Genomic DNA, 13,410 nt, shown 5'->3' with positions numbered 1-13,410 from the left:
ATCCAATAGGCACACTTGTAAGGTTGTCAATCACTGCCAAAGAAAACAGGCCATTGTTTCAGACATTAATATTCAAATATTTTCTGCAGCGGTCTTGCCATAAAAATGTTGTAGCTGAAATCGCATTGCCATTTAAAAAGAATGTCAACAGGAAAATGACCACGGAATCACCTCATAATCAGCACATCCAACTTTCATATCACCTCTTGTTATCCACTCAAACAAATAACCCACTCTAAATATTGGTTGGAATGACATGTTTAGAAATATTTGCATAGAAAGCAAAATATGCTACCAGCAGATGACTCAGTCACATCTATAGAAGGGTCATTATTTTCACAGGATGTACACATGACAAACAACTACAAAGAAAGTGCATTTCGGTTTTATTTGAACTAGTATTTAACACTGCTGCTGGGATGTAGCTACAAAAATGCTACAGATAAAATATTTACAAAAAAAATATTATTTCCTTTTTACATATGATGAACTCCATCATGATGGTCAATCCCACTTCGACGTCTTTCTCCTCATGTACCGGTTTCCTTCACTGTCAATAGCTTCATAGAGATCCTTTTTGTTTTCGGCAGTGGCATGTAGGTACCCGATGTAAGCCACACAAAGAGTAACAGTGACCAGTCCAAGAGCCATCACCGGTTTGTTCTGCCAAAGAAAAGAATTAACTCAGCTTATTATACTGCTTTCCTATAACTTTCGACATTACCACATGTTGTGGAATTGTCTAAAACACTAAGGTACACCGAAGATTCACTTGCTTTCTTTTGACTTTAATAAGCATGCGTCCTTGCAAAGATGGAATGTTCCAGCGTATGTTACTAAATGGAAATGGGTGAATAACCCATTATATTGTGCTAGCACCATGGCACCCACCCCTGGGCATCAGCTGTTGCAGGGGAGGGACTCTGAGCAGGCACAAGGTAACAGATGAGTGGCAAAGGATGCAGTTTGCCCCTAGTGAGCTCGGGGAAGAAGGGCGTGGGTGAGTGAGCACAAGGATGCGTTGCACTGTGCATGACGTCATCAATATGTGCGCCAGCATCCTAGGAATCACATACACTTGGTCTTTCAGGTGCAGGTTTCAGGGATGGAATGGTCGCTGAAGGAGTAGTGGTCCAGACAAGGTACAACAGAAGTCTAATAGCAGCAGAAGCAAATAGCAGGAATACCCAGACTGCTCTGCAGTGCTCACAAAGTGCTAGAAACACAGCTGTTATGCATTTGTTGTATAGGACTCTCATAGAAAAGAATTCGTAAGAATACAAATTCAAATGAGTACAAAATCAAGTATTTAATGCTGGAATGTGCACTAAGAGCTTTACATAGGGATGTTTGAGACACAGATGCGTCAGGAAAGATGTGCAAAGCAGGGATCAGAGAGTCTAAACAGCATGAAGAGCCTGTTTGACAACACAAGAGTCACTCGACACAGATTAATAAATGTTCAGTGCTTTTGGATTAGTAAAAGACAAACCAATCAAAGCTAAAATAGAGGAAAAGCTCTTCTTGACACCGAAATCACCGTTCATCAGATGAATGCTAATTCGACCACTGATGAGCAGGTCTAGCATTTGTGCAACCTAAGCGCTAGGGGACATTTTTAGTCTTAATAGCTTATGGCCACATATAAATTGTCAGTCCATACGTGAAAACGTAAATAAGCATAGTCAACTAACAGGAACAAAAATCGGTGTATTAAGAATAGGGCGATTTAAGAATTCTTAAAAAGCATTAGTAATAAAGAAGATTTCAATAGCTATCTGAAGAGGCATGTGAGCAGTTGGTTTAGACAGACTCAAGAAATAGGTCATGACGTATACGAAAGGAGCGTATTCGATGGGCACTAGGTTTAGATAATACTTATATGTATCAAGAATAATAGGCCACTTCCGTATACATTCTTAAAACTCGTGATCTTTTAACTGCATTAAAGTGTTCTTTACCAAAATGCCATTATACATGAAGAAAGAGCATGGATTTTGGGATGATATTTTGGAGTCAAACTGCTGTGCACACCCTTTATGCCCCACTCAAATTAACACAGTAACTGAAAGAAGCTTACAGGTTTAATGAAAAGCTCCGGATTAACAGCTCGGAATAGGCTAGTTGTTTGAACTCCTCTGAAACCTGGATTCCTGTAGCCACTCTCTTTTTGGGGTTCATTTTTCAGACCTGGTGGTTCTGAAGAGGACATCCTCACAAGCAGCAGCTACTTCCCTGAGGATAAAAAGGGCTTGTTTTATTTTTAAATTAATATTTACAAATAATCCACTGGAGTGAACTCTTACACTTCTAATTGTGTTCAAATATATGTTCACATATACGTGTGCTCATATAAATGTATTTGCACTGATAATTTGTACGCATATATCTATGATCCTCTCCAGTACTTCTAAACACGCTAGCAAATCAGAAAACACAAAAAAGACAAGTAACACAACCTTAAGTATTGAACAAAATAGAAACCACACACACAATAAGAACATGAGTGTGTGTCAAATAGAATTACTGTGGTTTACAATATGAACAATTGCGACAATGAGCTGATGGTTTTCTTTATGCCGGCACACTCTCTGTACCACAGGTGGAAGTTCAACATAGTACAATCAAGACAACAGAATATCTTCTGATTCCAAAAATCCTCTTCATTTTCGTCCAGTTCTAACCTCTTGATTGGTTCCTATAGAGTGAACTGAAATCCTCTTCCATTCCCTTCAGCTAATTGGGCTAGGGAGGGAATTGCTTTTTATACGTATGCACCTGAAGATAGATTTATTTCCTAATAGACCACCTGCTGTTGAGTGGCTATGGAGCAACAAATGAGACTTGAGAAATATTTCAATATGGAAACCTGTTATTCTTCGGAGACCTCTAATGAACTAGCTGTGTTTCGTGTGTGTGGGTGAGGCACAAAGATTTCAAAGAAAAGTTACCTTGCTGGTGATTTTATGCCCATAATATGCAGGAGTTTTTAAACACTCCTGTACATTAGGGGAGAGAATGTGGCCTAACGGCTAGGGTGGGAGCTTGAGAACCAGGTTCGAACCTCGGAATGGACACTCAACAATCTGTGATTCCGGGCAAATCACTTAATCTCCCCGTGCCTAACAAAAATGAATGTGTCCGTCTGTAACGTAACTGGTGCTCATGTAAAGTGCTCTAATACCTCCGGGTCTAGTTTGCGCTAAAGAAAACTCACACAAAAAAAACTACAATCAATTGATCTCCAGTTTGCAAATTCGTGAGTGTGCTGCTCAACTTAATTCTATGATTAATTAAAATTAGCACCCACTGTTTTTCAGTCTAGGAATGTTAAAGATTCTACTGGCAATGATTGAGGTAGAGCTCTTAAACTCAAATAGGGGTCTAATGGCACTACTGGAACAACAAAGGACAAGAATAGACTGTTTGGCAAAACCACTTTATACTAAGAATAATTTTAATGGCTAACACAATGTTGATGATCTTCTAATTAAAGGAGTCCTTTCAAGAGAGGAGCTATCTTAAGTATAAAAATGATTGCTTGATAAAAGTCTACACAAGACTTAAATTACATTTGCTAGTGTGCTGATAGCTGATGCGAAGTCTGCAACTCAGGTGAAATACAGTCAACCTTTTGTGAATGTCATCAAAACTCTTGTTGCTTAATTCTGCACACCACTGAATCGAGTAGTCTTATGGAAAAGCACAAAAACGCAGTGGTTAAACAGCCAAACAGAATATTCCAAAGACCAATACGAATCCCAAAAAATGTGGATATTCTTCTTAGAAGATATTGGGGGTAGACATTGGTCCACTTTCAGTTGCAAAAAGCAGGCTTCTGTAAAAAGACGCTGCTGGAATCAGAAGAGTTTTCAAGATGGAGCAATTATTAAATTTCCGTCCATTCAACAACCTACAATATTGCAGGTGCAAATGCCAGCTGAATGCTGTCAGCGTGCATAAAGTATTGAACTCCATAACTTCATGTTATAATGAGCAGATGACTGAGAAACAAACTGAACAAAAGATTGAAATGCAGAGCTCTGTGGGACACCCCACAGAACCAATTCAGAGAAAGGCTACAAAGAGGATGAAGCCACCAAAGGTCTTGCAGAAAAAAAAATATCTGCTCCCTGGCACCGGTACCAGTTTCAGCCAGTCGATGTAGTAGGAATTGATGGCTAAAGCTACTGAATGATCTAAAATGAATAGAGCTCTGACTATGCTACCGTCTGTCTCCATACTTAGGTGGTCAAGGAGAGAAAGTACAACACTTTCAGGGCTCATGCCTGCTGTAAAGCTAGCGTGCAAGATATCCACTTTTTATCAGCAAACTTACTGCAGCTCTACTGCTGTACATTATAGTATTCTTGTTAGCTATGACAGGAAAGCATCAAGATGGAAATAACCTATTCAACATCGCTTCCCACCTCAGTTTTGACACTTTTTGATACCAACTGCAAAACTCCAATTAACTACAAGGGTCATGCATGAATTCCTAACAGAACCACTTGTAGCCACACAGAGGAAACCGGGGGCGGCGGGGATGATCAATATGGGTATTGCCACTGCTATTCTGGGCATATAGAGAGCTGTGACTTTGTCCTCATGGTTAAAATACATTAAAGAGACGTTAACTAGACTAGACTAGATTAACCTTTGGAGCCAGCCATCTCTTGTCACTTCTTCCTCCATTAAGTTGGTTAACACTGCCTTCTGGATGGAAGAAGAAAATAAACTTTCCCAATCACCAAACTTGGGCATACTATCAAGCAGTTTTTTTTTTAGTTTAAGCCAGCCCCAAGGTTTGGGCATTTTCTAGATGACCCTCCCTTCACAATGTCCCTATATATAATGTTTAGGCTGGGAACCCTACCACTTGTCTCGGTCACCTGCAATTGGAGGGGCTCTAACGCAGGCAGTAAGGTCTGTAGAAGTTCAGAGAAACTGATGGTCACCTTCTATTCTTCTTACTCCAGGCAACGTAAACGATCGATAGTGCCCCTTTATCAAAATCTGGGTATGAGGCAATACAAAGTATCACTTAGCATATGCAAGTCAGATACTGCATCGTTTATTGTTTTATCTGTTTCAAAATACCTAGAATGTATTTGGCCTGTCCGGTCTAAAATTATTTCTGGTTTGGTCAGGTTTTAGTGTCTTTGCTGTAAAACTCTGATGGCTAGGTCCCATAGGATATAAAGACGAGACCCTAAGAGAGAACAGATAATTTGTACATAGATGACACAATCTATCATTTTATAGCTGTATTCTTAATAGTCACCTTATTGTAACTGTATTATATTTTAATTTTTAATGAAATTTTAATGTTGAGTGGCAATTGTATTTTTATGATTATTATTGTGATCAATTATGTTGCTTTTAAGGTCTTTTATCGGAATAAAGTGCTTGAATGATATGGATTATAATATATATGTGGGTGGAGGTGAGCAATTTTTGGGCGGTCACTGATGTTCTGAGTGGATGCTGGGGGTGACCGCAGGTAATTAGCGCAACTGGGTTATATTATGAATGTAGTTTAAATAGCGCAGTGAGTGTGGGCGTAGAGCGTTTTGAGTACTGGTGATGGCTCCAGGGATTTTGCCAGGAACATTGCAACTGACTGAATAACATTTCTGATGTGGCGAGTTATAAGTTGTGCGTGGACTTTGGTAATTAATGAGTGATGTGGACTGCAATTGATGTGAATTAGTGAATGAGTTTTGCAAGTTGCTGAGCTATGAGTGACTGCAGGTTGTGATGTGAAAGAAAAGCGGTGAGTGGCTTGGTAATACTGTGAGAGGCAAATAGGGTATACTTACTTATAGTGGCTTTCAGCCAGCCCCCTTCATCCACTGGTCAATTATTGTTATTCATATTTTTCATCCATCTACTGGGGCATACAGCACGGGGTAGTGGGTCAGCTACTTCAGCCATTGGCTAGCTTCCCTTTGAATGACAGCATTCTTCCTTTTCACAAAAAGGACATCCATACAAAAGTTGTTCCCTTAAGAGCCAGCGACTACTATGGATGGCAATGTGTGCTTTTTGAGACCAAAAATATTCCTGTTTTTAGGTTTATCTACAAACGACCCAGTTCACAGTACATACGATACAACATGAATATGCTGCATGCAAAAAAAAACTACAGAAAAAAACAGCATCTTTGAATAAACAAATACTCTGAGAGAAATGAATTAAGTAAAAAATTAAACGTAAACTGGAGCTACCTCACTGACATGAATTACCTTCTTTGTTTTTACAGTCATTCCTAAGATATCGTTGCTGAGAAAGCGATCTGTGTTTTCTCTGTAAAGAATCAATAGGGGGCCCAACAGGGACCCATTTCAAAATCAGTTTTCAATTACTGTTGCGTCTCAGACCCCCAAAGCCCTGGGTAAAATCAACCACCTAAAATAATAAATCACTTCAACATAGAGATGGATTGGCCAAGGCAGGCTTAGTTTTGGCTCGGGACAAAGTTCGATATAAGAATGTGACACAGGCGAGGCGGCACTGCCCTTTCTCCCAATGTCGAGTTTTGTTAAAAAACAAGCAGATTTCTGTTAAACGAAATAAAGCTACTGTAACTGTATGCGCGTTAATAAAATACGAAATGTGTATTTTGTTGGCATTGTGACCTACGGAGGAAGCACCAAGTCACTTCTGAGACATAGTATCATGTTAATAAAATTAATAGTCTCTTTTTCGTGCCCTTTTTTCTGATATACGTGGCATTGTAAATCTGGGAATGGCAGTGATATTTACATATTCATGTATTGCCGCGCTTTTCAGATATTTAACGTTGTATTATGGAAAACAAAACTGGTGTCTTCTATTTACTTTATATAGCTTGCTGCTGCGCTTTATACTATTTTTGTATTAATCTTTTGTGAATGAAACACAGCCACCCAACTTCTTCCTGCAAAAACATCTTTTAGTGCAGATGTGATTCGTATACGTTGTTTATTACTCAGCAAATTGAACACAGTGTATCATTAGTTCAGCTATTGATAGGCAGACACACAGAGCACCACTGGGCTTTCGTGTAAAAGCCAGCACAAGATAAGTTGATTTATTTGGGGGAATTGGATGCGGTGTGTGGCCGAAAACCCTACCTTCCGCCAGGCGTGCAACTAGAGCCAAATTTCGGGGAGGGGGGGGAGGCTGAAAAAGATTTCAGGGGGGAGGGGGGGGCTAAGTCTTCCAGCCATAGGCAGAGTGGCTGTAAAAAGGGGTGAAAACACAACAAAAGCCTCATTAACGAGTAAATGGTCTTTTAAAGACCTGTGGAGTACTCAGGTCCGGCTGCAATTAGACGGACGCCAGCCCGCGAGGTTGTCTCAGCCGGGCTGACGCACATGCGGGGGGGGGGGGGGTTTGAAGCCCGGTGAGCCCAATGGGTGTTGCGCGCCTGCCTTCCACACTACCAAATTGAGTGACTGGGCATACAATCGTACATAACTATGGCTAAATTGTATATAGTCTGTATAAAATTATATTTAGAAACTGTGAATTATATTACATGACCTTGGTTTCATAAGCGAATATATACTGTCCAGTGCAAAGAAAATAGGTGACCACCTGTCCACTACTTACAGGGGTCGTCCTTGAATTCAGCTTAATGTCCACTCGGGCACGATTTCAACACTTCCGGATCGCATCGCATAAGAGCCGACCCAATGGTAAACCATATTCTGAAAATCGTCTTGAAGTGGGAGGGACTGGTAATGTATAAGGTGACCCAGGATTGGAGCATTGGACGCACCTCAGCCAATCATAGAAAATGTTACGCGAGTCCGAAGTGCCTATTAGCTATGGAGTTGGCAATACCCTCGGCTGTGTTCCCTTAGTTGGCGACGGATATGTTTTGGCGTTTACATTGGTGATAGCTCCGCCGTGGCTGCCAGTCTACCTGAAATGAAGCAGTTACAACCCGGGCGATGGCAGCCTATCTCGGCCCGGGCAAGTCAGATGGCTGTCTGTGGAGGGGCAGTGTGAAGCAAATGTCATCGTAGGCTTAGCTGCCAAGGTCTCAGATTGCTATGTGTGACATTTTCATAATTGTAATGTAATTAGATTGCTATGTGTGACAATTTCATAATTTTAGTGTAATTATGAGTGACGTTTCAAAGACTGAGTGAAACTTTCTCGGGAGCAAAATCGAGCAATGAAGACTAGGGAGGCATTTAAATATCAGAAATTACACCCATTTGAGCAAGTAGAAACTAAGGACATCTTAAAACTGCTTCAAAGGATCAGAATTGGAAGGCCAACAGTCAGCTGACTCGCAGTTCGGACAGCACAGCATTGGGCATGTGCATGCACAGGTGGGTGATTTCAGACATCGCTGGAGACCCTGAGGACAAGCATTTGCAATGGAATAGGTCTTGCATTTACGAGAGTTTGATCTATTGGCATTGTAAATGACGATGCCTTTTATTTATGTGTTGTTTTTAAAACAGATAAATAAAGGGCATTTACATTTATAATGCCAATAGCTTAAACTCTTGCAAATGGGAGACCTATTGCATTGCAAATGCGTTCAGTGCCCATGCTATATATATATTTTAAAAAAAGCGTTACGAGAGAGCAATAGCAGGCATGACAAAGCTATTTGAGAAAACAGTGCTCGGAGGCTGTAATTAAAGCCTATCGAGTAACAACACATGTATCGGGGTGTCACCATTGGAGGTTACAAAATGAGACAAGGCAGTACTAAGGAGGGACTACTAAGCCTATTGACCAATGAACAGCCACAGTTTACAGTGGACAATGACAAGCCAATGAAAAATATGGGAGGAGAGTGGGTGGAGCTTCTAGTCCCTACCTGAATACAGCATGCTTTGCAGAGCAGAGCATGCGCTGCCCAGGCTGGACCTAAAAATCGAGAAGGTGATGTATTTCAAAGACTTGGAGGGGAAGGATTATATCCTGGATGGAATTGCTGCAAAGAAACCTACTGATAACTACTGTTAATGGGTTGTCAGCAGCCCCCTTTTAATACAACCATCGGTCCTGAAGTCTGGAAAACAAGGATAAACGGATTAGCGAGTGATGTGATTTACTCCTGATGTATATTTTTCTCTGTGTGTTTTATATTTCATGTATGCACTCATCGGCCAAAGCGATCAAATGCAAAATTCACAAAAATAATTAAAACAACTCCCAACCTGTATTGCTATACTAGATGCACTCCATCAGTCGCCATTTTAATCCACCTTTGGCTGCTTTCCAGATTTCTCTAAACACTCCTGGATCATCCATCGTAAGCCGTTATATAGGTTTCCACCTCTACGACCACTCATGGTATTAATGACACAACGCAACACAACATAGTACTTATCTTTGTAAAATTGATTCTTGGCTTGTGTATCACTGGTTAATTTCTACAATAATTTATTCAAAACAGAAAATTATAATTTAGCCATCATTTATATGGCTTACTGTAGTATCTTGTTATAGTGCTGTTCTTGCCATTCACTGCTCCACCTGTGGAACACTGTGGAGATGATGTAATATGGAATGTTCATCTATGAGATCCATAGTTGGAGAAGGGCTGAGCGCCTTGCTGGCTGCTCCTGGTGAGGCTAATCCACTGCTGAATTACTCCTGTATAACTGATCTTGTAACCAACTTGAATAAATCCTCTTGAATCACTTCTACCTGCGTGGACCTGATTACTACAGTTTTATGGCGACAAGGATTCTACTGCTGGGCGTATTCACCTTAGTCACATGTCTCCACTTTCTCAGTTCAGGTGAAGGGGTGTTTCTTTGTCAAGCTTGGGATGGGTGTTATTCCCATGTCAGCTTTGTTCTGTCACACAGTGCACAATGTACCTCAACATGAGGTGTTTCGCTAGGGTTTTAATCCCGTCACTATGGTGCACAATACCTTTCACTTTTACTTCTTGCCCTACACAGGGGTTGTACCCTAACTCGGGGTGTATGACTACAGTCTTCAAAGATAAATGTACCCCACTTTGGGTGTACAGTATGTGCCAACCCCGTTGTTACGGTGCACAATTCCAATTTTTTTCTGTTGTACAGTGCACGATGTTTTGACCTCTTCACGATGTATGTGTCTTTTATTACAGAACACAATGTTTTTACCTCTTCTCTGGGTGTTTCACGTGGGTTGTATTCCCATTACTCTAGTACACAACTTTGACCTCTCTACGAGGTATCTCTCTTTTGTTTCAGTGCACATTGTTGTCACGCAGATACTTGCACAATCTCTTGACCTCTCCGGAGGTATGTTTGTTGGGTCTCCCCACAGTTTTGTGCATAACATTGTACCTCATGTCGAGGTGCGTCCTTACGGACATGACATTACACTTGTCATTACGTTTACATACCTTCACTTCAGTGCACACTCTTACCTTTCTTAAGGTGTCTAGTGTAGGTTTTTTTTTTTGTCAAAGGTGTTTTTTATTGATAATCAAACAGAAGAAGAAAAAACATGCGGCAGTCCCGCACAACTTCCCTCGCAGGGGGTACGCCAAATATGAGGGGAGGCTGTAGAAAGTAAAGAGTGTCCAGTCCTCCGGCCCTGCCAAGCAACAAGCCACAAAAATACAGAGGGTCCAAATCTAAGCCATAAATACAAAGCTAGTAGAGGAGCCCAGCTCCCGCTCATCGTTAAGGCTCAGCAGAGTTCAAGCTACTGGGGCCGGTCACTCCAAACCTAGCACGATCAGGCTCCCCCCTCCGTCGTCCAGGGGTACCACAATGAACCAAAACCAAAAAAGAAACCCCCCTACCCCCCAATTACCCCCAACCACCCCACCCTCCCCCCCCAGTGGTGGTAGCTCTCAGTCATACTTACTACGATCCGCTGCCCACACTCAGATAACTTTTGAACCCTCCTGAGGCACAGCCGGGAGTAGCAAGGAAAACTGAGCATAATTTTGTTTTACAAACTGTAAAATTTCATTTAGCTTTTAAAATCACTCACCTTCCCTGTCACATCTCTGCAGTGTGCAGGTACCCTTTCCTGCTGAAAAACGAGCACTGGTAAGGGTAAAATCGCCGTTTTCCCGCCAACTTCATTCCCCTCTCCCTGACTGGGACACGCCCACCTTGAGGCCACGCCCCCTCTTCAAAGTTATAAAAGATGCGCTGACTACTAGCGCTTTAGATAACTTTTGAACCCTCCTGAGGCACAGCCGGGAGTAGCAAGGAAAACTGAGTATAACTTTGTTTTACAAACTGTAAAATTTCATTTAGCTTTTAAAATCACTCACCTTCCCTGTCACATCTCTGCAGTGTGCAGGTACCCTTTCCTGATAAAAAACGAGCACTGGTAAGGGTAAAATCGCAGTTTTCCCGCCAACTTCATTCCCCTCTCCCTGACTGGGACACGCCCACCTTGAGGCCACGTCTCTCGCTCTGCTCCCTCTCTACAAATATGTGCATGTTCCGGAAGCGCAGCGGACGAGCGCAGCGGGCGCGACGAATGCGCGCCGAAGGCGCGCATAAGGCAAGCTCGTCTGTGCTCGTCCGTGCCGAGACTGGGCCAGGGGCCAGAACCTCTGATCAATCCCCGCGACAGGCTCCCCACATCTACCCCAAATCCATATTGATGGCACTGCGCACGCCTTACACCGACTGCGCTCAATATAATCCACACCTATGGTCAGATACCACAAAATGTACATGTCCCCACTGTAACGTGAAGCTACAGATAATGAATGAAAAAATCAAAACGTATGCCGTCACTGCATCTATGTCTTCCGAAATCACCGCTGCACTAATCAATGCACGATCTCTTGTCAAGCACCGGCAAGAAATACACGATCTTATTATCAACAACAATCTTGATTGTCTCTTTCTCACGGAGACATGGACGGATGGAGCATCCGATCCTGACATGGCAGTTGCGACCCCCCCAGCCTATAACGCCTATCGCCTAGATAGAGTGGGGCAGCGCGGAGGAGGACTAGCCATCATCGCCCGAGACCACATAACGGTCAGAATATCTCACATTCACTCCACCTCCTGCAAAGCCCTTCTTTTCGATCTTAAACTCACCCCATCGTTTCATTTTAAAGGCATCCTACTATATCGACCACCAGGCTCTCGCACCAACTTTCTAGCAAATCTGGGTGCAATACTAGAAGCTCCAGCGCTGGAAGACTCATTTACATTATTGGGCGACTTGAACTTCCATCTTGAGAATGCATCTGACAAAGATACCCAGTCCTTGATATCAGACATGCACACCATGAGTCTTCAGCAACTGGTAACCACCCCCACCCATATAGCCGGTCACACGTTAGACGGCATTTTTACTAATATGCAAGGCGTTAATATAATAGATACCTTACCAATGCCATGGACCGACCACTTCGCCATTTTTATAAAAATATCAGTCACATTAAATAGACTCAGACCCCACTCTGTACCGAAACCACAAACCATCAAAGTTTGGAAGGACATCGATCACGCTGAGCTAACGAGCCTACTTGAAAAAACTCGTCCTGACTCAACATTCGATCCAAACTTGGCCACACGACAATTTCAGGAGTGGATAGGTACCGCCACCCACACCTTAGCCCCAACTAAAAAACTCTCTAGAAACAGAGCAACGCCATCAGCCCCATGGTTTACAGAGGAGCTCCGTATTAAGAGGCAATTCTGTAGAAACAGGGAGAGACATTGGCGCAGATCCTACAGCGCTGAAAGCAAGACCAGCTATAAGGAAGCACTCGGACAATACAAAGCTCTTATTGTCGAGACAAATTTTTTTTATTTCACTGAACAAATCAATTCTGCTAAAAACTCAAGTAAAAAACTTTTTGAGATAACTAAGGTCTTAGCGGGAAACACACCGGACCTGAATCCTCCACAATCCCAAGTCTTTTGTGATTCTCTGGCTGATTTCTTTTTCACAAAGGTAAATGATATATATCAAGCATTCTCCACAAAAACAGTAATAAGCCCCCCCATATCTAACAACGGGACCAACAATATCGAACTTTCTCAGTTCTTAGACCTTGGATTAACACAAATCAAGGAAACAACGGCCACAATCAAATCAGGCTCAGCATTAGATCCTTGTCCTCTAAAAGTCATTCGTCCGATCATGGACTATCTCTCCCCTGACATTGTATCAATCTGCAACACAATGTTCAGAACTGGGATATACCCAGACTCCCTTAAAAATACCTTGGTCAAACCCCTACTTAAGAAAGTTAATCTGGACAAGGACCAACTAAAAAACTACCGCCCCATAGCCAGTCTCCCCTTTTTAGCAAAGGTAGTGGAAAAGGCTATGAACTCTCAACTCTCAGAGTTCATAGAAAAACATCAACTACTGGACAACACCCAATTTGGTTTCCGCAAGTTCCACGGAACCGAAACTGCCTTCATAAAAGCTACAGAGGACATAAGAGTGATCCGCGAC

General features: G+C 42.1%; 1 protein-coding gene across 2 annotated transcripts; it reads right to left on the bottom strand.

Annotated features, from left to right (window-relative positions):
- Window positions 1–363: 363 nt before the first annotated feature.
- SMIM8 (small integral membrane protein 8) lies at window positions 364–7,738 on the bottom strand. Of its 2 annotated transcripts, none has more exons than XM_085609219.1 (3): window positions 7,600–7,738; window positions 2,081–2,235; window positions 364–663 (listed from the first exon to the last, which is right to left on the bottom strand). In XM_085609219.1, exons 2-3 carry the CDS (start codon window positions 2,210–2,212, stop codon window positions 505–507), a joined length of 291 nt encoding a protein of 96 aa, XP_085465345.1. In that variant the 5' UTR covers window positions 2,213–2,235; window positions 7,600–7,738; the 3' UTR covers window positions 364–504. The 2 variants fall into 2 exon arrangements, with proteins under 2 accessions (XP_085465345.1, XP_085465346.1); XM_085609220.1 differs by lacking the exon at window positions 7,600–7,738 and adding an exon at window positions 6,249–6,302.
- Window positions 7,739–13,410: the final 5,672 nt, after the last annotated feature.

Source organism: Triturus cristatus, chromosome 6, assembly GCF_964204655.1.
Source record: "Triturus cristatus chromosome 6, aTriCri1.1, whole genome shotgun sequence".
Classification (NCBI taxonomy): domain Eukaryota; kingdom Metazoa; phylum Chordata; class Amphibia; order Caudata; family Salamandridae; genus Triturus; species Triturus cristatus.
This window is presented reverse-complemented; position numbering and strand designations above follow the sequence as displayed.

Coding starts and splice junctions, on each gene's coding strand:
- SMIM8 (XM_085609219.1), bottom strand. CDS start 2,212: ATGTCCTCTTCAGAACCACCAGGTCTGAAAAATGAACCCCAAAAAGAG. Junction 664..2,080: donor CGGAGCTTTTCATTAAACCT/GTAAGCTTCTTT, acceptor TTTCTTTGGCAG/AACAAACCGGTGATGGCTCT.